This window comes from Hyla sarda, chromosome 4, assembly GCF_029499605.1.
Source record: "Hyla sarda isolate aHylSar1 chromosome 4, aHylSar1.hap1, whole genome shotgun sequence".
NCBI lineage: Eukaryota > Metazoa > Chordata > Amphibia > Anura > Hylidae > Hyla > Hyla sarda.
Window position 1 is genome coordinate 183,847,468 of NC_079192.1, and position 27,580 is coordinate 183,875,047.

Sequence of the window (27,580 nt, forward strand, 5' to 3'; positions counted from 1 at the left end):
ATTCCCTTTTGTATGTTTAATTGTGAATTATTACAGGATATGGAAGTACGTGCCGTGTTCCTTCGCCTTTTTGCTCAGATATTACAAGGATATCGTTGTTGTCTTCAACTCATAAGGGTTCATCCAGAGCCTGTTATACGGTTTCATAAGGTTGGTTTTTGCTCATATTATATTGTGTGTATTATTTGGTGAATAATAATTCACAGGAATGTACATTTGTTCCAGGCTTCTTTTTTGGGTCAGCGTGGATTAGTGGAAGATGATTTTTTAACCAAGGTTTTGGAGGGCATGGCATTTGCTGGATTTGTGACAGAGAGAGGTCCACCCTACAGATCTCTGGATTTATTTGATGAGGTAGGCACTAAATTACATAAAAGCATTTATTAACCCAGTCAATAGTAACTTTATGACCACATCAGTTTTCTCATATTATCTTTTATGTGCCTTCTCCACAGCTGGTTGCTTATGATGTGCAAAAATTACAATACGAGGAGGGAAGTCAGAAAAATTTAATGAAGCATGTGCAAGAACTAGCTGAGAAGCTGTACAGGAATGTAAGTTTTGTAGGCTTGTACATTATTGTACACAATGGCCGTCATTTACTATTGCAAACCCGACATGTATTGTCGGGATGTGCGCCAGATTCTGTTGCACTGCGCAAGATATTCTGTCTGCGCCAGATTCTGTGCCAGAGTTTGCACCAGAATTGAAAAACCCCCAACTAACTCTCCATTTTGCTAAGAAATCCTGAAAAAGGGGCGTAGCCGCCATGGAAAAGGGGGTGTGGTCTCCAAAAAGGGGCGTGTTCCTGACATTTTCACAAAAACCCAACATATTTACTAAGGTTTCCACATGAAATTTGGGGGATTTGAGCTGAGAAAACCTGACAGATCAGAGCATGTGTAAAAAAAAAAAAGCAAAGTGTAGGGAAAGTGGAAAACGTAGGGAAACCTTAGTAAATACCGTGAAAAATAAATTGTAGGGGATTAAAACCCACAAAGAAACCTACAAAGTAAATAAGGGCCACTGTATTTTACTGGAATCTGACGTTCAAATGCTAGGTTCACATACATGTTAAATTAGTGCTTTGTTGACCACAACCATAAAGGGGCAGTGGAAAAAAAGGCACTATTTACTCCTCAAAATGTGTTTATTTATTTATTTATTTTCTTAGTTTTTATTATAAACAGTGCACACTCAGGCCATATAATTAAAATAATGTTAAGATCAGCTGGCAATGTTTTATTCAACCTTGACAGCCTTTCTCGGCAGAATCATTATAATAGTTAACAGGTGCCAGCATGATCCTCCAGTAGTCTTGGTAATAGATGTCTTGTGACTTTCAGACTACTACTTTGTTCTATTGACAATGTGTGGGCGTATAAGACTGCTGATGTCTATAATTAAACATTGTGACAATCTCAGTGAATGAAGTAGGCAGGAAATCTAGTCACATTGCTCTGTGTGGGTAGTGAAGGGCAGTGAGTATTAGAACTTTTTATTTACATGTACGTGTTTATTTACATGTACGTGTAGGTACATATAGCATTAAAAGATCAATGCAAAGATCATTTTGAAATGTATACATTTGACTGGTGCACATAAGGGAAAATGATGTCATAGTATACAGTACATATCTTCAGTTTGTGTGTCAAGATATGTTCTAGAGATTGGATTTTTTGCATTGCTGTTATAACATTTGAACAAATAAACATCAAAGCAGTAAGAATTAAAACCCAAAATCTCATGGGACTCATGCATGTTTTAAAGGAATTCTTCATCACAGACATTCTGAAGACAAGTCTCTCTATACAGAATAAACTTTAAGAAATTAGATATGACTGTTGTATAAAACAAAGCTGTATCATTTTTGTCAACAAAGGACGATACATAAAGGTTTAACTCTAGGACATCATTCCAGTCTTTCTCAGGATTAATCATTTCCTTTTTGTTTCTAGTTGGAAAGGGAATGTGTTTAACTCTGTCTGATAGAAGATATGTATATACTGCCAATATAAGTCCCTGAGGGCTCTGGAATTTTCGAATTTCTAACCAGGGGGAAGGGTAGTGATGGGAGACTGTTCCCAGATGATTTAGCTCGGATTGTAACGCTTGGCAAACTTTGAGGTATCTAAAGAATGGAGTACAAGGAATATCATATTTAGTTTTGTAGTTAAAGGGGTACTCCACTGGAAAACATTTTTTTTCTAAATCAACTGGTGCCAGAAAGTTAAACAGATTTGTAAATTACTTCTATTTAAAAATCTTAATCCATCCAGTACTTATCAGAGGCTGTATGCTCCACAGGAAGTCCTTTTCTTTTTGAAATTTCTTTGTCTGACCACTTTGAACACTCTCTGATGACACCTCTGTCCATTTTAGGAACTGTCCAGAGTAGAAGCAAATCCCCATAGCAAGCCTCTCCTGCACTGGACAGTTCCTGATATGGACAGAGGTGTCAGCAGAGAGCACTGTGGTCAGATAGAAAGGAAATTCAAAATTAAAGTAACTTCCTGTGGATCATACAGCAGCTGATAAGTACTGGAAAGATTAAGATTTTTTAATTGAAGTAATTTACAAATCTGTTTAACTTTATGGCACCAGTTGATTAAAAAATGTTTTCCCAGTGGCGTACCCCTTTAATGGCTTGACATCAGAATACATATACATCATATACACTTACTGTCGTGGTTATTGTTAGACACCCAGAATGAAGAGGTTAAGTGACATATTGATGATAGAAAGTATTGATTAGGCCAGAGCGGCATTCAAACGTTAAAGAGTAACCTACTACCTTAAACTGTAGGGCAAGAAAGATAGGTGGCACTCACAGGCTTCAATTTAAAACTTCAAGCTTTATTTCACAAGCATAAAAAGCAAGTCTTGTCACTACAAAGGGCTGTACATGGCAATGGGCTTCAACTTATACAGTCATCTGGAGAGAAATGACCAGCCTTTTGTGTTTTGTAAAATAAAGCTTGAAGTTTTTCTATTAGGAAATAGTGAGTGCCACATCTTTTTTGCCCTACAGGTTATTTCTACTTGTTTGTTTAGCTGAGCACCACCTATGCACCTATGTTCCAATCCAATTCATGGTCCAATGCATGAATGCATCGTTCTCTGGGGTAGCCCATGTACGCTCAGTGCTACTACTTTTTATGCTTGCCTCCAAATTGATAAGTTTGTACAAAGGTGACAAAAGTTTTAAAGCATTCTAGAATGTGTATAGCACCAGGAAGCCTACTAAACATTTACTGTAAACTATATGCACTAAATTAAACTCCAAATTTGGGAGATTACCAGCACTGTGTAAGATTTTAGGACTTTAGTACATAGTAATGTGTGCGTCATAAGCAAACAAGGTTATGCAACAAAATGCTTATGGAAACAGATACAGTCATGGCCGTAAATGTTGGCACCTCTGAAATTTTTCAAGAAAATAAGGTATTTCTCACAGAAAAGGATTGCAGTAACACATGTTTTGCTATACACATGTTTATTCCCTTTGTATGTATTGGAACTAAACAAAAAAAGGAAGGAAAAAAGCAAATTGGACATAATGTCACACCAAACTCCTAAAATGGGCTGTACGAAATTATTGGCACCCTTAACTTAATATTTGGTTGCACATCCTTTGGGAAAAAATAACCATCAAAAAGCTTCTTACACCTCTCAGCCGGAATGTTGGAATACTCTTCCTTTTTAAACTCCTCCAGGTCTCTCTTATTTAGAGATGTGCCAAGTTATAGTGATTCAATTCGTCACGAACTTCTCTGCTCGGCAGTTGCTGACTTTAGCCTTCATAAATTGGTTCAGCTTTCAGGTGCTCTGGTGGGCTGGAAAAGGTGGATACAGTCCTAGGACTCTCCAGCGCTTTGTTGCCATTCATTTCTGGGTGCCTTTTGATGTTTGTTTGGGGTCATTGTCCTGCTGGAAGACCCAAGATCTTGGACGCAAACCCAGCTGACACTGGGCTGTACAGTGCGACCCAATATCCGTTGGTAATCCTTAGATTTCATGATGCCTTGCACACATTCAAGGCACCCAGTGCCAGAGGCAGCAGAGCTACCCCAAAACATCATTGACCCTCCACCATATTTCACTGTAGATACTGTGTTCTTTTTTTTGTAGACATCATTCTGTTTAAGGGGTAAACAGTAGAATGATGTGCTTTACCAAAAAGCTCTATCTTGGTCTCATCTGTCCACAAGACGTTTTCACAGAAGAATTTTGGCTTACTCAAGTTCATTTTGACAAAATGCAGTCTTGCTTTTTTATGTCTCTGTGTCAGCAGTGGTGTCCTCCTGGGTCTCCTGCCATAGCGTTTCATTTCATTTAAATGTCGACGGATAGTTTGCACTGACACTGTTGCTCCCTGAGCCTGCAGGACCGCTTGAATATCCTTGGAACTTGTTTGGGGCTGCTTATCCAGCATCCGGACTATCGTGCGTTGACACCTTTCATAAATTTTTCTCCATGCCCACGGAGATTAGCTTCAGTGCCATGGGTTGCAAACTTCTTGATAATGTTGCGCACTGTGGACAAAGGCAAATCTAGATCCCTGGAGATGGACTTGTAACCTTGAGATTGTTGACATTTTTCCACAATTTTGGTTTTCAATTCCTCAGACAGTTCTCTTCTCCTCTTTCTGTTGTCCATGCTTAGCGTGGCACACACACACACACACACACACACACACACAGTGCAAATACTAAGTGAACATCTCTCCTTTTTATCTACTTTCAGGTGGGATTTTTATGTTGCCCACACCTGTTACTTGCCCCAGGGGAATTTAACCTGTTGGGGACAGAGGGCGTACCTGTATGCCCTTCTACACTTCCCTTTTTATGGCCCCACGTCATAGTGGGTCGGGCCCGGCCGGGACACATGACTAATAGCGTGCGTCACTGATCGTGGTGCTGCCCGCTATTAACCCATTAGATGTGGCGTTCAAAGTTGAATGCCACGTCTAAAGTGATAGTAAACGAATGCCGGTTAGCTCAGAGGGCTGTTCGGGACCGCCGTGGCATCCCGAACAGCTGTAAGACAGCAGGAGGGTCCCCTTACCTGCCTCCAGGTGTCCGATCGCCGAATAACTGCTCAGTGCCTGAGATCCAGGCATGAGCAGTCAAGCGGCAGAATCATTGATCAATGGGTTGCTATGAGAAACCAGTGATCAATGTAAAAGATCAGTGTGTGCACTGTTATAGGTCCCTATGGGAGCTATAACACTGCAAAAAAAAAGTGAATAAAGATAATTTAACCCCTTCATTACCCAGCCCATTTTCACCTTCAGGACCTGGGCATTTTTTGAAAATCTGACCACTGTCACTTTAAACATTAATAACTCTGGAATGCTTTTACTTATCATTCTGATTCCGAGATAGTTTTTTCGTAACATATTCTACTTTATGTTATTGGTAAAATTTCACTGATATTTGCATACTTTCTTGGTAAAAAAATCTAAAAATTTCATGAAAATTTTGAAAATTTAGCATTTTTCTAACTTTGAAAGTCTCTGCTTGAAAGGAAAATGGATATTCCAAATAAATTACATATTGATTCACATATACAATATGTCTACTTTGTGTTTGCATAAAAAAATTGACAAGTTTTTACTTTTGGAAGACACCAGAGGGCTTCAAAGTTCCGCAGCAATTTTCCAATTTTTCTCAAGATTTTCAAAATCGTAATTTTTCAGGGCCCAGTTCAGGTTGGAAGTGGATTTTAAGGGTCTTCATGTTAGAAATACCCCATAAATGACCCCATTATAAAAACTGCACCCCCCAAAGTATTCAAAATGACATTCAGTAAGTGTTTTAACCCTTTAGGTGTTTCACAGGAATAGCAGCAAAGTGAAGGAGAAAATTCTAAATCTTCATTTTTTACACTCGCATTTTCTTGTAGACCCAATTTTTGAATTTTTTCAAGGGGTAAAAGGAGAGAAATCACCCTAAAATTTGTAACCCAATTTCTCTCGAGTAAGGAAATATCTCATATGCGTATGTAAAGTGTTCGGCGGGCGCAGTAGAGGGCTCAGAAGGGAAAGAGTGACAATGGGATTTTGGAGAGTGAGTTTTTCTGAAAGGGTTTGTGGGGGGCATGTCCCATTTAGGAAGCCCCTATGGTGCCAGAACAGTGGACCCCCCCCACATGTGACCCCATTTTGGAAACTATACCCCTCATGGAATTTAATAAGGAGCTCAAGTCATGATTAATCAGCAGCAAGCAATTCCTCCAAAAAGAGAGCGTAAAACGATAAGGATTTACACCCCACTGGCGTTTGACAGATATTTGAAACAGTGGACTGTGCAAATCAAAAATTTTATTTTTCATTTTCACAGACCACTGTTCCCACTGTCATACACCAGTGGGGTGTAAATGCTCACTGTACCCCTTATTACATTCCGTGAGGGGTGTAGTTTCCAAAATGGGGTCACATATGGATATTTATTGTTTTGCGTTTGTCAGAACTGCTGTAACAATCAGCCACCCCTGTGCAAATCGCCTCAAATGTACATGGTGCACTCTCCCTTCTGAGCCTTGTGCGCCCCCAGAGCACTTTGCGCCCACATATGGGGTATCTCCGTACTCGGGAGAAATTGCATTACAAATTTAGAGGGTCTTTTTTCCCTTTTACCTCTTGTGAAAATGAAAAGTATAGGGCAACACCAGCATGTCAGTGTAAAAAAATTTTTTTTTTACACTAACATGCTGGTGTAGACCCCAACTTCACCTTTTCATAAGGGGTTAAAGAAGAAAAAGCCCCCCAAAATTTGTAAGGCAATTTCTCCCGAGTACGGCGATACCCCATATGTGTCCCAAAACTGTTGCCCTGAAATACGACAGGGCTCCAAAGTGAGAGAGCGACATGCGCATTTGAGGCCTGAATTAGGGATTTGCATAGGGGTGGACATAGGGGTATTCTATGCCAATGATTCCCAAACAGGGTGCCTCCAGCTGTTGCAAAACTCCCAGCATGCCTGGACAGTCAATGGCTGTCCGGCAATACTGGGAGTTATTACTTTGCAACAGCTGGAGGCTCCATTTTGGAAACAGTAGCGTACCAGACGTTTTTCATTTTTTTGGGGAGGGCGGGGCTGTGTAGGGATATGTGTATATGTAGTGTTTTTTACTTTTTATTTTAGGTTAGTGTCAGTGTAGTGTGGTGTTTTTAGGGTACAGTCACATGGGCAGAGGTTCACAGCAAGTTTGCCGCTGGAAGTTTGAGCTGCAGCGCAAAATTTGCGCCATCGCAAACTTGCAGCACTCACTGTAAACCTCCGCCCATGTGAGTGTACCCTGTACATTCACATTGGGGGGAGGGGGCAAACATCCAGCTGTTGCAAACTCCGAGCATGCCCTTTGGCTGTCCGTGCATGCTGGGAGTTGTAGTTTTGCAACAGCTGGAGGAACACTGGTATGGAAACACTAAGTTAAGTAATAAACTTTCAAGTGTTTTGCAACCAAACTTAGTGTTTCCAAACCAGTGTGCCTCCAGCTGTTGCAAAACTACAACTCCCAGCATGCATGGTCTGTCAGTGCATGCTGGGAGTTATAGTTTTGCAACAATTGCAACAGCTGGAGGCACTGAGGTAGGAAACGGACAATGTTTCCCAACTAGTGTGCCTCCAGTTGTTGCAAAACTACAACTCCCAGCATGCCCAGACTGCCAAGGCATGCTGGAAGTTGTAGTTCGGCAATATCTGAAGGATCAGATGTTGCCGAACTACAACTTCCTGCATGCTTGGGCAGTCTGGGCATGCTGGGAGTTGTAGTTTTGCAACATCTGGAGGTCCACAGTTTGGAGACCACTGTATAATGGTCTCCAATCTGTGCTCTTCCAGATGTTAGAGAACTACAACTCCCAGCATGCCTGGACAGACTGAGCATGCTGAGATTTGTAGTTTTGCAACATCTGGAAGAGCACAGATTGGAGACCATTATACAGTGGTCTCCAAACTGAGGACCTCCAGATGTTGCAAAACTACAACTCCCAGCATGCCCAGACAGCCAAAGGCTGTCTGGGCATGCTGGGAGTTGCAGTTTTGAAACTCCGAGGCAGCAGTGAGATCGCTTTACGGCGATCTCACTGCTGCCAATGAAGATGCTGCCCTGCTGCCGGAAACTCGCCTCCGGGACGCAGCGCCGCCGGGACCGCCTGGAGGACGTCGCTTGCGCCGGGACCGCTCGGGACACCGCTCGGACGGGTAAGTGACGCCGGGGGACGGGTCAGGGACACTTAGCAGAGCGGGACTCACACACAGCGCTGCTATCAGCTAGTCATATTTGACCAGCTGATAGCAGCGATCGCCGGGGGGGATGGGTGATGAAACCCCCCGTGGTCGCATGGTAAGATGGCTGGCTATCAGTGATAGCCACCATCTTACCGGGCGCTGCGGGATGCCGCGAGTAGCGGCAAAAATGTTCATGACGTACCTGTATGTCATGGGTCGGGAAGGGGTTAAAGGGGTATTCCAGGCAAAACCTTTTTTTTATATATATATCAACTGGCTCTGGAAAGTTACAGATTTGTAAATTACTTCTATTAAAAAATCTTAATCCTTCCAATAGTTATTAGCTTCTGAAGTTTTCTGTCTAAGTGCTCAATGATGATGTCACGTCCTGGGAGCTGTGCATGATGAGAGAATATCCCAATAGGAACTGCACAGCTCCCGGGACGTGAGTCATCAGAGAGCAGTTAGACAGAAAACAACAACTCAACTTCAGAAGCTAATAACTATTGGAAGGATTAAGATTTTTTAATAGAAGTAATTTACAAATCTGTTTAACTTTCCGGAGCCAGTTGATATATAAAAAAAAGTTTTGGCCTGGAATACCCCTTTAACCCCTCCCCTAATAAAAGTTTGAATCACCCCCCTTTTCCCATAAAAAAAAAAAAGTGTAAATAAAAATAAACGTGGTATCGCCGAGTGCGGAAATATCCGAATTATAAAAATATGTAGTTAATTAAACCGCACAGTCAATGGCGTATGAACAAAAAAAATTCCAAAGTATTTTTGGTCACTTTTTATATCATGAAAAAATTTATAAAAAGCGATCAATCTGACCAAGTCTGATCAATACAAAAATGGTACCGTTAAAAACATCAGATCACGGCGCAAAAAATGAGCCCTCATACCTCCCCATATGCGGAAAAATAAAAAGTAATAGGGTCAGAAGATGACAATTTTAAACGTATACATTTTCCTGCATGTAGTTTTTTCACAAAATCCAACCCATATAAGTAGGGTATCATTTTAATCGTATGGACCTACAGAATAAAGAGAAGGTTTCATTTTTACAGAAAAATGTACGGCGTAGAAACAGAAGCCCCCAAAATTACAAAATGGCATTTTTTTTTTCAATTTTGGCTCAACATGATTTTTTTTCCGTTTCGCCATAGATTTTTGGGTAAGATGGCTGATGTCATTACAAAGTAGAATTGGTGACGCAAAAAATAAGCCATCATATGGATTTTTAGGTGCAAAATTGAAAGAGTTAGGCTGGGTTCACACTACGATTTGAACTACGGTTCCCGTATTCGGCTGGGAGGAGGGGTGGGCGGGGCTTAATCGCGGCGCCCGCACTCAGCCATATTCGGGAACGGTAGTTAATGCATGTCTATGAACCGACCGGACTGAACCGCAGCCTCCGGTCTGCTGTGTTTTCGGCCGTATGCGGTTTCCCGACCGCAGGCAAAAACGTGGTCCACCACGTTTTTGCCTGCGGTCGGGAAACCACATACGGCCGAAAAAGCAGCCGCCCGGAGGCTGCGGTTCACTCCGGTTGGTTCATAGACATACATTAACTACGGTTCCCGAATACGGCTGAGTGCAGGCGCCGCGATTAAGCCCCGCCCACCCCTCCTCACAGCCGTATACGGAAACCGTAGTGACAAACCGTAGTGTGAACCCAGCCTTATGATTTTTTAAAGGTAAGGAGGAAAAAATTAAAGTGCAAAAACGGAAAAACCCCGGGTCCTTAAGGGTTTAAGTATGCATACAGGTAATATGGAGAGGTTGGAGTAGCATTTAAAAAAAAAAAAAAGTCTGGCCACAAATATACCATTACAGCAGATTGGTAAATGGAGAACTGCAAAACAATAATGAAGAAAGCAGTAGGTAACTAGGGAATGTAAGAGCAAACTGTAGAAAAGTGTAGTCTTGAAGAAAGAAAGCAAGGGAGAAGCAAGAAAAGTGAAAGGGAGGGAAGACCATAGAGAACTAAATTACTCAAGCACATGGAAAGAGCCTTTGGAAGCGGGACTGAGTGTTCCTTGGCAAAATGCAGAAAAACCCTGGAGGTCGCAAAGGGGCAACACACCAGATACATCAAATGTTCAAACAGATCACATCATAGTCAGATACCTCTGGAAGGAACAAAAGTCCACCCATGGGTGCCAGGTAGCACCATAACGGTTCACATCAGCAGGAGTGACAGACAGTATGTGTGTTCAATCCACTCCTCCATAAACTAACGCTGTGTGTGCCTCATTCTTGGAAGAAATTGTGGCCCAGTTCATAGGTGACGTAAATTTAGTTTTGCTCATTTTTATAAACAGTGAAACATTATTCAGACTTTTTTTTTTTGCTTCTAGGAGAACCCTTATCCTGCTGTTAGTATGCATAAAGTTCAACGGCCAACAGAAGGCAGTTACTTGCGACCTCAAAATAAGGCCTTCCCTTTGCTGGATGAAAGTAGCATCCAATGGATTTTGGATCAGGCTGCTGCAAAGATGCAGAATGCACCTCCTGCTGTTAGGTCGGAGAAGAAGTGTTTGGTGCCACCTGGACCACCCATTGGTTAGTGGTGTTGTCATTCAATATTAGCAGTTATCTACCAGGTTACAGTCTATTTTTCCATATTTGTTTCAACCTTTTTTGTGTTCTTTTGCTGCCACTTTTTACAGCTCTGTCTATATTTCCTTAAATTTCTTCATTGTCCTATTTACATTTTTTTTCTATTTCTCTCCTCAGCATCTAAACAGTCAATTGTGAATGTAATGTTGTTATAGAAACAAAATCTATAAATTCCTTCAGACATTTTATGTACACTCTGCCCATTTTTTATTTTTATTTTTTTTTAAAATAATGTTTCTCTTTGTTCTTTATAGCAGCAATTGTAGACCGAAATGGCAGTGCTCTGGTTAACAGCAACAGGCGGCTAGAAGTTGTGAGAAACTGTATTTCTTATATCTTTGAGAATAAAATGTTGGAGGCAAAAAAGGTAAAGGTCAACTGTATAAGGAAAGCAGTAATCATTTCCTGCGAGATATATATATAATGAAAGGGGTCGTCCGGGATGTTTCAATAAACTATCATTTCATTGACCTTTGTGTGTGTTTTATATAGACACTTTTTTTTTTTTTTAATATATAGATCCTACGTTTCATATGTTTTCAGCCTGGGCCACATGACTGCTCTGATTTCTTTATTTCCTGTGATTACACGTTTACTCTGACTTCTCCTTTCATTAAACATTATATCGTATCCAGACCTGTCAGAAGTAGTGATCAGTGGGCATCTGTATCTAGAGCCTCCCACCAATCGTTAGAGTGAAAGGGGCACAAGCACTTTGCTTATGCTATGTGTGTCTCATCTTTAAAACTCTTTTAGGAGCCATATTCTGCAGAGGAGAGCCAATGGGGTGCAATCTCACTAAGATTTCAGGCTTCTTTAATCCCAAATTTTCTTGCCTATTTTTTTTTTTTTTTTTTTTAACAATTATTATTGTGCAGGATTTACTATTCAAACAACATACATTTATGGCTGCATTGTCTGGAATGTCACAGAGATTTTTGTTTGATATGTCATTGAGCTAGAAAGCATAGAGTTGAAGTGAGAGATTTTACGGTAAATGTAATTGTTTAGAGACAGTAGTTATACATTGTTAATACAGCACACGTGGTTTTCAAAGCATAATGTTGAGATTATGGATATGAGGAAGAGTTTTATTATTTTATAAACAGTAAATTTTTATTTAAAGTGTTTTAGAAATTAGTACAGTTTTTTTTATTTTGTATGAAATAACAAAAGCAGCTTGTACAGTGTGATTATTATTTCTATTTTTTTTTGTAATGCATTGTTAGACGTCTCCTTTTCAGTGTATGGAAATGTATGCCCTAGTAAAAGGAATCCTATTCACTCAGTCTTTCTTACTGCAGCTTCACCCTGCTGTACTGCGGGCACTGAAAGGGAGAGCAGCGCGTCAGTGTTTAACACAGGAGCTCAACCTGCATGTGCTGCAGAATCGTGCTGTGTTGGACCACCAACAATTTGATTTTGTTGTTCGCCTAATGAACTGCTGCCTACAGGTGGGTTCCTATCATCTTACCATTTCTGGTGTACTTACATCAGCTACCCAAATGAACCCTAATCCATATTCCAAACCTGGAATTGTACATTGCACATCTGTCTACAGTGTTTTGAAGAAATGAAAAGCTCAAACAGCATAAGAAATGACTTCAGCTGTATGTACTGGCTTGTGATTTTTTATTTCAGTAAATCAGGAATTCTGCCAGTTTAGTTTAAGAATGTGTGCAAAACAATTTTATTTTTATTATCTGTGTAGGGGGCCGAGGCAAACAGACACGTACTCTGCAGAAGTTACAAAATATGTAAACTTGTAATGGTTTTTATTACTTTAATTGGCATTATTGCTATATTTACTACACAGAAAAAATGTGGATGTGTCGTCAGGCGTCCATCCACCTATGATATAGTAATGCTCCCAGTATTATAACAGAAATAAGCGGGGGGAGTGCATAAAACATAACTTTTAATAGTCAATACGATAAAACAACCTCATCAAATCAAAGTGCAGTGTAGTGGTTGAAATGTAACAGTTGGACGTATAAAAGGCCCTACACCACTGTAGGCCCTACACCACAAGCGTTGCTTAGTCAGCAGGTCGCCGGTATATATAACAATTTTTACACTACAGTATAGTGTCACCCTGTACAATTTGTTGGGCGACTATTGTCCAGGGTGACACTATATTGTGGTGTATAAATTGTTAATTTATATATACTGGCGACCTACCGTATATACTCGAGTATAAGCCGAGTTTTTCAGCACGATTTTTCGTGCTGAAAACACCCCCCTCGGCTTATACTCGAGTGAACTCCCCCACCCGCAGTGGTCTTCAACCTGCGGACTTCCAGAGGTTTCAAAACTACAACTCCCAGCAAGCCAGGGCAGCCATCGGCTGTCCGGGCTTGCTGGGAGTTGTAGTTTTGAAACCTCCGGAGGTCCGCAGGTTGAAGACCACTGCGGCCTTCAACATCATCCAGCCCCCTCTCACCCCCTTTAGTTCTGAGTACTCACCTCCGCTCGGCGCTGGTCCGGTCCTGCAGGGCTGTCCGGTAAGGAGGTGGTCCGGTGAGGAGGTGGTCCGGGCTGCTATCTTCACCGGGGAGGCCTCTTCTAAGCGCTTCGGGCCCGGCCTCAGAATAGTCACGTTGCCTTGACAACGACGCAGATGCGTCGTTGTCTAGGCAACGGCTCTATTCCGGGCCGGAAGCGCGGAGAAGAGGCGCCCCCGGTGAAGATAGCAGCCCGGACCACCTCCTCACCGGACCACTTCCTTACCGGACAGCCCTGCAGGACCGGACCAGCGCCGAGCGGAGGTGAGTACTGTACAGAACTAAAGGGGGTGAGAGGGGGCTGGATGATGTTGAAGGCCGCAGTGGTCTTCAACCTGCGGACCTCCGGAGGTTTCAAAACTACAACTCCCAGCAAGCCCGGACAGCCGATGGCTGCCCGGGCTTGCTGGGAGTTGTAGTTTTGAAACCTCTGGAGGTCCGCATGTTGAAAGCCGCAGTGGTCTTCAACCTGCGGACCTCCGGAGGTTTCAAAACTACAACTCCCAGCAAGCCCGGACAGCCGATGGCTGCCCGGGCTTGCTGGGAGTTGTAGTTTTGAAACCTCTGGAGGTCCGCATGTTGAAGGCCGCAGTGGTCTTCAACCTGCGGACCTCCGGAGGTTTCAAAACTACAACTCCCAGCAAGCCCGGACAGCCGATGGCTGCCCGGGCTTGCTGGGAGTTGTAGTTTTGAAACCTCTGGAGGTCCGCAGGTTGAAGACCACTGAGGGCGAATGATGAGAAGAGGATGATGAAGGGGGGGGGGGTGTGGGGATGATGAAGGGGGGTGGGGATGATGAAGGGGGGGGGTGTGGGATGATTACAAGGGGATGATGAAGGGGGGATGTGTGGGATGATAAGGGGATGTGTGGGATGATGACAAGGGGATGATGAAGGGGGGATGTGTGGGATGATGACAAGGGGATGATGAAGGGGGGATGTGTGGGATAAGGGGATGTGTGGGATGATGACAAGGGGATGATGACAAGGGGATGATGAAGGGGGGATGTGTGGGATAAGGGGATGTGTGGGATGATGACAAGGGGATGATGAAGGGGGGATGTGTGGGATGATGACAAGGGGATGATGAAGGGGGGATGTGTGGGATGATAAGGGGATGTGTGGGATGATGACAAGGGGATGATGAAGGGGGGATGTGTGGGATGATGACAAGGGGATGATGATGAGGATGTTAATGACGGGTCTGGATGATGACAGGGGGGGATGAGGTATTTCCCACCCTAGGCTTATACTCGAGTCAATAACTTTTCCTGGGATTTTGGGTTGAAATTAGGGGTCTCGGCTTATACTCGGGTCGGCTTATACTCGAGTATATACGGTACTGACTATCTGTGCAATGCTTTTAACAGTGGCGTAGGGCCTGTTATATGTCAGACTTTTACATTTGAACCACTATACTGCACTTTGGTTTTATTGAGGGGGTTTTATTGTATTGACTATTAAAATGTTTTATGCACTCGCCAGGCTAGTTTATATTTACTATGCTTAGCACACCACATAGTCGCTCTGTGTGAACAGAACATATACTATAGACCTTGCCAAGGTGTGGAGTGTGTATTGTGGTATAATGTATAGATAATGGAATTTCTCTATTGGCTCCATTGGGGGACACAGACCGTGGGTGTATCTTGCTGTCTCTAGGAGGAGTGACACTATGGTAATAAAAAAGTTAGCTCCTCCCAGCAGGATATACCCGCCATCAGGCGCTGAGCTAGTCAGTTTAAGCTTTGTGTCTGAAGGAGGTGGACTGGTCTGGGTTGTCCAGACCAGGTCTTCTGCTTTTTGTTTTCCTAGTATAGGGACGTGTTAGTTTTTTTATTGCTTTTTCTTTCTGTTTTCAGGTGGGGACTCAGGAATTTCAGTTCACTGTTTCCCCATCGCGAGTAAGGGGGCACAGACATTGCGTATATGCGCTGTTAACCCCCTCTCGCCAACGGTCAGCGCCTGGGTGGTACCTCATGGGTCCGGGTCCGGGTCCCCATATGTCTCTGCTCGCCTCGCTCGCGCGTAGCAGCCAAGCATGATGCAGGGACCATAAGCTGACTGAAGACTTCACTGAAGACTCCATTAGATAAGTTCTTCTGAGGTAAGTACTTTTTTCCACAGGTACAGCCTTGCAACCTCTGGAGACCCCCTGTTTTGGCCCACCCTCAGCTTTTGGGGCTTGTTTAACAGGGGCTGCACTATGCTGGGGGAGCAATTCCACTAAGGGGGCATGTTTTTATAAGGCACATGGCGCTTCTTCGGCTCCAGCGCTCTCAGCGCCGGCTTCTGTCAAATCTTACAGTGTCTTATACGCGGCTGCAGCCGCGGCGCTGCTATGAGCCGGGTGCTTCAGCACCAGCTTTCTTTTTACTTTCACTTCTCTGGCTCTGGCCGCCCGCTCCGTTCCCCCGAGCGCATATACAGCTAGGCAGGTGCGCTCGGGACAAGGAGCGGGCACCATGACAGTTCTCGGCGGCTGTAGCTCCGCTCACTGGGCGGGGGAGCTCTCAGAGGCGCGAAGCAGTGCCCAATCAGCGCCGTGGGCGCGATTTTCTGTGTGTAGGGGTCAGTTGCTACGTGCCTTGCTTCAGGCATGCCCCTCCCTCTCTATTGGCTGGCCTTTTCAGCCTAGCTGGCTTCACAGAGTAAGTTCTCCTCTCTGCAGCTGACAAGGGGACACAGATCTGGGTGAGAAAGTGCCTGGGCTTCTCTTCTCTTCTCCCCTTATGTCTGTACCCAGGGATGTTCATCCCTCTAAACAGTAACCTGTGTATTTAGTGACTTACTATACCTGTAAGCACTGTAATACCAAGATGCCCGGCTCCGCTGAGCCCGCTTGCTCTGCCTGCCCCTCCGCTCCTCCTGGTGCCCCCTGATGCCTCCCGCGAGATGGTGTCCGCTTTGAAGGGGTCATCCCTGCGCAGGACCTCGGAGAGGGCCCGTTCTTCGTCTCCTCATACTTCACGCTCTCACAAGCGTGCTAGGGGTGCCTCGTCTGACTCTTCCATTGAGTCTTCGGATTGACATGGGCGTTCCCCTCGCGGGTCCCGTCCCCCCTATCATCTGGGCACAAACGTCGCTCCTCCAGAGGACGTTCTCGGAGTCGCCGCTCTGCCACGTCAGAGCCGTGTACCCGGTTTGGATCGCCCCCCTCCAGGACTGCCGCTACTCATTCACATTCCCCTGGTAAACCAGTGGACGAGGCTTCTGAACCGGCAATGACCCAGAGGACCGCTCGGACTCAATTGCTATAGTGAACTCATTGGTGACAGCCATAGGAGACACCTTTCACTTGGAGGACCCAGGATCTTCGGATATCAATCCGGGAGTATCCTTTCATCGTACTAAGCCAGCACCTCAAAGGTTCAGCTCTCACGCTGACTTTGACGACATTCTGGAATCTGCATGGAAACTTTCAGACAAGAGATTCCCGGGAGTCCAGACAATTCAAGAACGTTATCCATTTGACAAGGACTTTGTCGCTAAGGTGGCTTCCCCTCCCTCTGTGGACCCACCAATCTCCTGGATCTCAAAGGCGACTACACTGCCTCTGGCAGATGCCGCTGCCTTCAAGGATCCCGCAGACAAAAAGGTAGAATCTTTAGCGAAGTTCGCTACTGAAGCAGTTGGCTCTTCTCTTCTTCCCATCTTCGCCTTGACATGGGTGTCCAAGGCACTGTCGGAGTGGTGTCAACAGTTCCATCAGGATATTTTAGCGGGATCCCCCCCCAGAGGATCTATCTGCTATGGCTCTCCGTTGCGCTAAGGCTGGGGACTTTCTGTGCGCAGCTTCCTTGCAGGCATCCAGTTGTTCTGCCTTTGCTGTGGGTCACCTAGCAGCCCTCCGCCGCTCTATGTGGCTTAAAGCTTGGAATACGGATGCCCCTTCCAAAAGGTCTCTCACTGAGCTTCCCTTCATGGGTGGCCGTCTTTTTGGCAAACACCTTGATGTGATTATCTCCGAGACAACGGGAGGTAAGAGTTCCTTGTTACCTCAAAAAAGGCTTGCCCTACTTCCCAAAGGGAGTCTTTTTCCTTTCGGTCCTTTCGGACCTCTGGCTCCAACAAAGGGTCCGGGCAGGCGCCCTTGAGGGACAAGAATGCTCCCTCGTTCCAAGCATGCCCGTCTTGGAAATCGGACTCCAACCGCTCTGGCCGTTTTGCGCCCAAACCGGGCAACCGCAAACCCACTTCTGCATGAAGTAAGGCCTCCACCCGCGATTTCTTTGCGGGTGGGAGGTCGTTTTTTGTTTTTCCGAGACATCTGGTCCTCACACATTCAGGACTCTTGGGTCAGGGACTTGGTGTCCAACGGTTAACGAATCGAACTTGCCTCCCTCCCGAGGGATCACTTTTTTTGATCCCGGGCTCCCCGGTCTCCTCCATTCTATGCTTCTTTAGGGGGTGATTGTTCCTGTCCCCCTAGAGGAACTTTTTCCTGGTTTCTATTCAAATCTTTGTGGTCCCCAAGAAGGACGGTTCTGTACGACCTATCCTAGACCTCAAGTGTCTCAACCGTCATCTTCTCATCCGCCACTTCCGGATGGAATCTCTCCGCTTGGTGGAGGTGTCCCTGGAACAGGGGGAGTTCCTCTCCTCAGTGGACATCAAAGATGCCTACCTCCATGTGCCAATATTTCCGGGCCATCATCGGTACCTCCGCTTTGCGGTTCCGGAGGGGCTCTTTCAATTTGTAGCTCTCCCCTTCGGTCTAGTCACGGCTCCTCGGGCCTTTACGAAGGTCCTTGCGCCAGTGATGGGCCTGTTACGGTCGAGAGGCATCTCGGTGATACCCTATCTGGACGACCTTCTCATCAAGGCTCCAAGCAGAGCCCAGACTCGGGAGAATCTGGACGTCACTCTCCACACTCGTTTCGGCTGGTTGGTCAATCTGGACAAGTCAGTCCTCCGGCCTACCCAGTCTCTAACCTTTCTGGGGTTTCGATTTGACACTGCCTCTGCCCGAATTTATTTTACGCCGGACAAACGTCTGGCGTTCCGGGAGGGGGTCCGCTCCCTGCGGACTCAGGTATCAGTCTCCATCCGCACTTATATGGAAGTCCTGGGTCGGATGGTGGCAGCTATGGGGGCTGTGCCCTTTGCTCAGTTCCCTTACCGCCCTCTCCAACTGGCAATTCTCTCTCGATGGAACAGGTTGCATCTGTCCCTCGATCGTCAGATTATTCTCCCTTCCAGGGTCCGTCAGTCTCTGTTCTGGTGGCTCCGCTCGCCCCTTCTTATCCAGGGGCGGTCTTTCCTTCCCCTTCATTGGCAGGTGGTCATGACGGATGCCAGCCTGTCAGGCTGGGGCGGCGTGTTCAGGGGTTGGACGGTTCAGGGTCTCTGGTCTCCCCAGGAGACCCTTCTTCCGATAAACATATTGGAATTACGGGCGATTCTTCTTTGTCTTCTTCATTGGGAGCTCCGTCTTCAGTCCCGTCCTGTCCGCATTCAGTCAGACAACGCCACGGCCGTGGCGTACATAAATCGACAGGGCGGCACCCGCAGCTCGGCAGCCATGGCCGAGGTGACCAACATTCTTTCCTGGGAGGAGAGCCAGGTTCCGGCCATCTCGGCAATCCACATTCCAGGAGTGCTCAACTGGGAAGTGGTCTTCCTCAGTCAGTCCTCTCCCGACCCCGGCGAGTGGTCTCTTCATCCGGAGGTCTTCACGCAGCTCTCTGACCTCTGGAGCGTCCCGGACGTGGACCTCTTCGTGTCCCAGCACAATCGTAAAATTCTTCCGTTTGTGTCCAAGTCCCGGGACCCTCAGGCCTTGGCCGTGGACGCCCTAGTGATTCCTTGGACGGGGTTCGCCCTGCCTTATCTGTTCCCTCCTCTTCCGCTCCTTCACAGGGGGCTGAAGATGCTCAAGGCAGAGGTCATTCCCGCCATTCTGGTAGTTCCAGATTGGCCCCGAAGGTCGTGGTACGCCGACATAGTCAGGCTCCTGGATGACGCTCCTCTGTGCCTTCCGCCCCGCCCGGATCTACTCTCTCAGGGTCCTCTTTGCCACCCCAATTTACAGTCGGTTTTGAGGGCCCGCGGGTTCTCCTCACAAGTCATTCACACCATGCTCAAGGCTCATAAGCTCTCCTCTGCAAGAATTTACCAACGTACTTGGCGGTCTTATTTTCGTTGGTGTGCAGCTCAGGACTTCTCCCCGGTGACCTTCTCAGTTCCCCGTCTTCTCTCCTTTTTACAGTCGGGGCTGGATCTGGGATTGTCTCTCAGTTCCCTTAAGGCTCAGGTTTCGGCCTTTGCCGTTCTTTTCTAGCGGCCCCTGGCTTCTAATTCTCATGTCCGGACTTTCCTGCAAGGAGTGACGCACGCTGTTCCTCCTTATCCGTCTCCTTCTCCCCCTTGGGACTTAAGTTTGATTCTGAGTGCCCTCCAGGGTGCACCCTTTGAGGCCATTAGAGAGATGTCTCTCCGCCTCCTTTCTTGGAAAGTGGCATTTCTTGTGGCTATCATCTCCATCCGGAGGGTGTCTGAATTGGCAGCTCTTTCCTGTCGTTCTCCGTTTCTGGTGATCCATCAGGACAAGGTCGTTTTCCGGCCAGGTCCTTCCTTTTTGCCCAAGGTGGTCTCGGCCTTTCATCTCAATGAGGACCTTGTCCTCCCGTCCTTTTGTCCTGCTCCCTCTCATCCTAAGGAGCGCTTACTACTCAAGCTGGACGTAGTTCGGGCTGCTCGATCTTATCTCTCTATCACTTCTTCGTTTCGTCAGTGTGATTCCTTTTTTGGTCCTTACGGAAGGTCGTCTCAAGGGACAACCTGCTTCCAAGGCCACCATTTCTAGGTGGATTCGGTCCGCCATTTCGGAAGCCTATCACTGCAAGGGGATGATTCCTCCTTTCAGGGTTGTGGCTCATTCCACTCGTTCTGTCGGGGCATCCTGGGCTCTCCAGAACATAGCCTCGGCCTCGCAGATTTGCAAGGCAGCTACCTGGTCGCCTTTGCACACTTTCTCGAGGTTTTACCGAGTTCATACTTCGCATCGGCTGATGTTAGTCTGGGGCGTAAGGTGTTGCAGGCAGCAGTGGATCGGCCGTCTGCCTGATTACTTAACTGCCCACCCAAGGGACGGCTTTGGTACGTCCCACGGTCTATGTCCCCCAATGGAGCCGATAGAGAAAAGGAGATTTTTTAACACTTACCGTAAAATCTCTTTCTCGAAGGATCCATTGGGGGACACAGCTCCCGCCCTTTGTTTGGGTTTTTCCCGTTGGTTCTCTGTCCGAGGGTGTGTTCAGTTATGTTTTTCCTTCTGGTTCTCGGACAGTTTTTGGGTTTTCCTTGACCTATTGTTCTCCTCCTATTGCTCTGGAACTTAAACGGACTAGCTAAGAGCCTTAAGGCGGGTATATCCTGCTGGGAGGAGCTGACTTTTTTTATTACCATAGTGTCACACCACCTAGAGACAGCAAGATACACCCACGGTCAGTGTCCCCCAATGGATCCTTCGAGAAAGAGATTTTTACGGTAAGTGTTAAAAAATCTCCTTATTTACAGTTTGTATACACGTAAAACATCAATATTAGTAGGCATTCCCACTATTCCTGAACCTCTGTTACATGAATCAAGTATGGGATTGTACAGGACATGCAGTTCATCCAAGGAAAATCTAAAGGTTTGGGAAGCATGACTTTCTTTTTCTTTCTTAGGACTGTACATCCCTGGATGAACATTCTATAGCTGCTGCTCTTTTACCTTTGGTTACAGCATTCTGCAGGGTAAGATTTCTACTTTTATGTTTTATGATTGTCGAATATTAGTAATGTCCATTGTTTATTTTTTTTCAAAATCTTCATTTCTTTTGTTTCTTATATTTTCTTTTTCCAGAAATTAAGTCCTGGCATTACACAATTTGCTTACAGCTGTGTACAAGAGCATCTAGTTTGGACCAACATGCAGTTTTGGGAAGCCATGTTTTATGGCGATGTTCAAAACCACATCAGGGCTTTGTATGCAAATTCTGATGAGGCTTCATCTGACTCGGTAACTAGACTGTATCTTAATTTGTCATTTGGCTTTGGTTATATAGGTAAGGTTTAACGGGCTTGAAGGGGTGGAAGTTGCATTGACAAGTTGTAGGTGTGGGGTAACTGGTAAAGCAGGAGGCTCAAGGTAGTAGTTCCGTGAACCAAGATTTATGAATAGTGGAGTAATTTACAATATGTGCTGTTCTAAGGTAAGGGGACCTTCCTCCACAATTTAGAATTTTTTTTACCTCTGCGATCACATCGCGGGAGTAGGAATAATCCCCACTGGGCTGCTGGCAGTATTTACTTTTGCTTTAGATGCCGTGATCAACATTGATCAAGGTATCTAAAGTGTTAAATGATGGGTTTTGGTGGTATTGCCGCTGCCTGTCATTAGCAGTGAGTGTCTGGCTACTGATGGTAGCTGACACTCACTGCTGCGAAGCACGCGCAGCTTGTAAAGGTAGGCCCTTTTGGCGTTAAGTCCCATGGGACAAGGGCGTACCTGTCTGCCCGATGTTTTTAAGTGGTTAAAAAATAAGTCGTTATGTACAATTGGCCTTGTTAACCATAGCACTCAATCTGAGCTCGCCTTTATTACCTTAAACTGCTGTGAAACAAGGAAAGCTGCACTTTCATATTTTGCTCTGGGCAACAATGCCTGTTTTAGACAGTTGAACACAAGCTTCTAAAGCCACACCCTTCTCTCTTGTTGTCTGGATTAATCTGTCTGTGTGTCCAGAATGCTGCAGAGAGCTGTAGATATAGGGATAGATCAATCATTTCCTTGCAGATTGGAAGCTCTTGCCCGCATGGCCCCTTATGCCTCTTGTTTAAAGGAGATGTCCGGTGCAGACTTTTTCTATTCCGTCCTACCCGGGCTGCAAAAAAAAGACAAAAAAACTTTCACTTACCTCCATATATTGTCCCGGAGCTCTGCAACAGCTGATCGGTCGGCAGGGCTGTTTACTTCCTACTTCCTTTAGCCCTGAAGGCTGGAGCGCCGTGTGACGTACCTGGCTAAAGGAAGTAGGACGTAAACAGCCCGGCCGACCGATCAGCCGTTGCGGATCCCCGGGGCAACATATGGAGGTAAGTGAAAGTTTGTTTTGTCTTTTTTTGCAGCCCGGGCAGGACGGAATAGAAAGTCTGTGCCGGACATCTCCTTTAAATGTTTATGGTGTAACTTTGTAATGTCTGAGTTGTCTATTTATGTACCCTCAGAGTTGTATAGTGCTGCGAAATTTGTAGGCGCTATAAAAATCAATATTAGTAAAGAGAAGGTACAGTGGTAGGGGCATATACTGAATGGCCACTTTATTGGTGATATCTGCTCTTTCATGATTCAAGCTTTCTTGTATGGAAATTAGACAAGTGATTCCGGTGTGCAGCATAAAATCTGATGACAACACTTCATAGAAGTAAGTCTGCACACCTCTCGGTAGACTTCTTAAATTTTATTCAGCACATAAAACCAGAAACAGGGGAGGGAAAAACTTCAGAATGCCGTACATCAAAGCCTTTTTGTCCACCCCTGTTTCTGGTTTTATGTGCTGAATAAAGTTCAAGAAGTTTTACTGCTCAAGAGAGGGGTGCCGACTTTCTTCCGTGAAGTGTTACCTGTGAAGTAGTTTGCTATCTTCACCGTGTTGGTTCCGTGATCTACAGAGATAAGTGGATTTGTTCTATTTATACAGTGCTGCACCAAACTGTCTTCATTGATATGAAATCAAATGAACACGTTCTCTCGATCAATTTTAGTGTGAATACCCATTAGAATGGGAAAATAAAGTAATCGAAGGGCCTTGGAATAAGGTCTGTTCATCCGGGCTAGACTTGACAGGGCAGTATTTGAAACAACTGCCAACCATGTAAAATTTTCTTGTGCAAGAATGTTGAGTATACAGAAAATTGTGTTATTTATCATGATCCATTTTTATTAAATAGGAAATGACTGGACAGTAAAATCTGCTTATATGAGAATATTGTGAAATCTGTTTTGCCAGGATGAAGCCGAAGTAGAAGAGAGATCAGCCCTGGAGTTGGCAGCTGAGCAGTGTCGTCTTTGGCCAACGCTTCCACGTGAAAAACAGTTAGAACTTATCCAGAAAGAGGAGAGTACTGTGTTTAGCCAGGCTATCCACTATGCCAATCGTATGAGCTACCTTCTTCTGCCATTGGACACCTCAAAAAACCGCCTTCTTCGAGGGGGAGCAGGATTAGGAGACACAGAAAGTGTTACTAACAGCTTTATCACCAACAGGTTATTGATGGCACCTTTATCTTCTGGTGGATCAATTTTTTTTTATGTATCCCAATTTTTTAGCTAACACTTTTTTTTCCCCTCTTCCTTAGCATGGCAGGCAGTGTTGCAGAAAGTGCAGATACAGAAAGTGGCTTTGAAGATTCTGAAGGCTCAGATGTAGCTCATTGTGTTGTCCGATTTATCACCCGTTTTGTGGACAAAGTGTGTACAGAGAGCGGGGTTACATCTGATCATCTCAAAGGCCTGCATACAATGATTCCAGGTGCAGTATCCAATCCCTTTACAGAAGGTTCATTGAATCTAGACAACTGCAAACTACACCTTTGAAGCATTTGCAGTCAGAAGCCACTTTGGTTTGAAAAACAGGTCTGCTGGGATCCGATAGCTGGAGGTGTCATAAATGCTTTAGAAAGGAATGCCCTTTGAACAAGTTTGTGTGCTGCAACAGAGCAATACAGTGCGATCTACTACCTATGAGCGAAGGGTTAACATGGATAGCTCTGAGCACTACTGTTCATTATCAATCTGGAGCTTTTAGCAGCTCCCACACAATGTACTACTAAAAGAACCTAGCTGGCATAGAACATATCTGCCCAGATTATAAAGTGACGCCAAAGTATCAAGGAAATAATGAACTGAACTACAGTTTAGTTCAGTATCTTAAGTGCAGGAAATGTTATGTTCATTATAGCTTGACAGTGGACTTCTAATATCCATTAAGCTTGGTAAAAACTCATACATTTAATCTGCTTTGCTACTTATTATAATTTTTTTTCATCTCATAAAGATTGTGTGAAAGGTTTAGATTGTTTATAGTTTGTGTTCTTAGCTGGTCCCTTCTCTGCATATGAGGCTTATAGTAACTACTTCTACATCTTCAGATATAATGTGTATAATGCTGGTTACTAACCAGCATGTCCTTGATCTAGGTTATTTACATAATACTGACCTTAGCATCCACATTTAAAGCAACCTAGGCTACCTCAGTATGGGAGGTGCCAGATCCACCATCTATTTTTCAGCATTAAGTTACATAACATCCCGCACTTTGAACAAGTCAAGGCCACTAGCTAAAGTGAATGTTGTTCTATGAAAAAAATTTGATATCCAAAATTCCCTACTAATTAAAGACCTGTGGTCATTTCCAAAATTTGGTATGTGTAGTGATTCCTAGGGGAGGGGTAACCACATACCTTTTTACGTTTGTCAGGGTGGATTGCCAAATCGTAAAAAGATAAGTGATCGCCATGCCAGAAGCCTAATTGACCACATTAACCCCTTAAGGACCCCCATGACGTACCGGTATGTCATGAGTCCGCTCCCGTTCTATAACGTCGGGCACGTCCGGGACCCGTGGCTAATAGCGCGCAGCACTGATCGCGGTGCCACGCACTATTAACCCTTTAGACGTGGCGTTCAAAGTTGAACGCCGCGTCTAAAGTGAAAGTAAAACAGTGCCGGTTAGCTCAGGGAGCTGTTCAGGATCGCAGCGGCGAAATCGCGGCATCCCGAACAGCTTACATGACAGCCGGAGGATCCCTACCTGCCTCCATGCTGTCCGATCGCCAAATGACTGCTCAGTGCCTGAGATCCAGGCATGAGCAGTCAAGCGGCAGAATAATCGATCAGTGGTTTCCCATGAGAAACCACTGATCAATGTAAAAGATCAGTGTGTGCAGTGTTATAGCCCCCTATGGGAGCTAAAAGTGTATAAAGATCATTTAACGCCTTCCCTAATAAAAGTTTGAATCAGTGTAAATAAAAAATAAACATGTGGTATCGCCGCATGCGGAATGTTCGAATTATAAAAATATATTGTTAATGAAACCGCATGGTCAATGGCATATGCGCTAAAAATAGGAAGAATAAAAAAGTTATAATGGTCAGAATATGACCATTTTAAACGTATACATGTATACATTTCCTGCATGTAGTTATGATTTTTTCCAGAAGTACGACAAAATCAAACCTATATAAGTAGGGTATCATTTTAATCGTATGGACCTACAGAATAAAGCAAAGGTGTCAATTTTACTGAAAAATTTGCTGAATAGAAACGGAAGCCTCCAAGTGTTACAAAATGGTGTTTTTCTTCTATTTTGTCTCATAATGATTTTTTTTTCTGTTTCGCCGTACATTTTTGGGTAAAATGACTGACTTCATTACAAAGTAAAATAAAAAATAAGCCATCATCTGGATTTTTAGGTACAAAATTGAAAACGTTATGATTTTTTTTAAGGTAAGGAGGAAAAAACGAGAAGAAACAACTGTTAAAAACTCCTACGATTTTTCTTTTTGTCACCATATCCAGTGTAGATCAATATACACTGCTCAATAAAATAAAGGGAACACTAAGATAACACATCCTAGATCTGAATGAATGAACTAATCGTATGAAATACTTTTGTCTTTACGTAGTTGAATGTGTTGACAACAAAATCACACAAAAATTATCAATGGAAATCAAATTTATCAACCCATGGAGGTCTAGATGTGGGGTCACACTCAAGTCAAAGTGGAAAACCACACTACAGGCTGATCCAACTTTGATGTAATGTCCTTAAAACAAGTCAAAATGAGGCTCAGTAGTGTGTGTGGCCCCCATGTGCCCGTATGACCTTTATATAATGCCTGGGCATGCTCCTGATGAGGTGGTGGATGGTCTCCTGAGGGATGTCATCCCAGACCTGGACTAAAGCATCCGCCAACTCCTGGACTTTCTGTGGTGCAACGTGGCGTTGGTGGATGGAGCGAGACATGATGTCCCAGATGTGCTCAACCGGATTCAGTTCTTGGGAACGGGCGGGCCAGTCCATAGCATCAATGCCTTCCTCTTGCTGGAACTGCTAACACACTCCAGCCACATGAGGTCTAGCATTGTCTTGCATTAGGAGGAACCCAGGGCCAACCGCACCAGCATATGGTGTCACAAGCGGTCTGAGGATATCATCTCTGTACCTAATGGCTGTCAGGCTACCTCAAGCACATGGAGGGCTTTGTGCGGCCCCCCAAAGAAATGCCACCCCCACACCATTACTGACCCACCGCCAAACTGGTCATGCTGGAGGATGTTGCAGGCAGCATAACGTTCTCCACAATGTCTCCAGACTCTATCACGTCTGTCACTGGTTCAGTGGCGAATTTGCCAATCTTGGTGTTCTCTAGCAAATGCCAAACGTCCTGCACGGTGTTAGGCTGTAAGCACAACCCCCACCTGTGGACGTCAGGCCCTCATAACACCCTCATGGAATCGGTTTCTGACCGTTTGAGTGGACACATGCACATTTGTAGCCTGCTGGCTCTGGCAGTTCTCCTCCTTGCACAAAGGCGGAGGTAGTGGTCCTGCTGCTGGGTTGTTGCCCTCCTTCGGCCTCCTCCACGTCTCCTGATGTACTGGCCTGTCTTCTGGTAGCGCCTCCATGCTCTGGAAACTACGCTGACAGACACAGCAAACCTTCTTGCCACAGCTAGCATTGATGTGCCATCCTGGATGAGCTGCACTACCTGAGCCACTTGTGTGGGTTGTAGACTCCGTCTCATGCTACCTCTAGAGGGGAAGCACCGCCAGCATCCAAATGTGACCAAAACATCAGTCAGATAGCATAGGAACTGAGAAGTGGTCTGTGGTCACCACCTGCAGAACTACTCCTTTATTGGGGGTGTCTTGCTAATTGCCTATAATTTCCACCTGTTGTCTGTTTTATTTGCACAACAGCATGTGAAATTGATTGTCAATCAGTGTTGCTTCCTGAGTGGACAGTGTGAGTTCACAGAAGTGTGATTGACTTGGAGTTACATTGTGTTGTTTAAATGTTCCCTTTATTTTTTTGAGCAGTGTAGTTATGGATACAGCCTACAAACAAAACCATTTGTAGTCCAACCTACAATTATACTCTATCTGCCACTTTCTTGCTAACAAACATTTAGTATTATATTCTTTGAATATTCTTTATTCAGT

At 44.9% G+C, this 27,580-nt stretch overlaps 1 protein-coding gene across 6 annotated transcripts in view; it reads left to right on the plus strand.

Moving 5' to 3' along the window:
* Nucleotides 1-27,580, plus strand: part of SBF1 (SET binding factor 1) — a 173,692-nt gene that overhangs the window by 96,054 nt on the left and 50,058 nt on the right. For all 6 annotated transcript variants that reach the window (XM_056573047.1, XM_056573049.1, XM_056573048.1 and 3 more), the window contains 10 exons: nt 37-150; nt 226-354; nt 456-554; nt 10,601-10,805; nt 11,117-11,229; nt 12,167-12,316; nt 21,039-21,107; nt 21,217-21,372; nt 23,363-23,619; nt 23,712-23,884. In XM_056573047.1, coding sequence (XP_056429022.1) covers nt 37-150; nt 226-354; nt 456-554; nt 10,601-10,805; nt 11,117-11,229; nt 12,167-12,316; nt 21,039-21,107; nt 21,217-21,372; nt 23,363-23,619; nt 23,712-23,884 — 1,465 coding nt within the window. The remainder of the gene's footprint in view (nt 1-36; nt 151-225; nt 355-455; nt 555-10,600; nt 10,806-11,116; nt 11,230-12,166; nt 12,317-21,038; nt 21,108-21,216; nt 21,373-23,362; nt 23,620-23,711; nt 23,885-27,580) is intronic.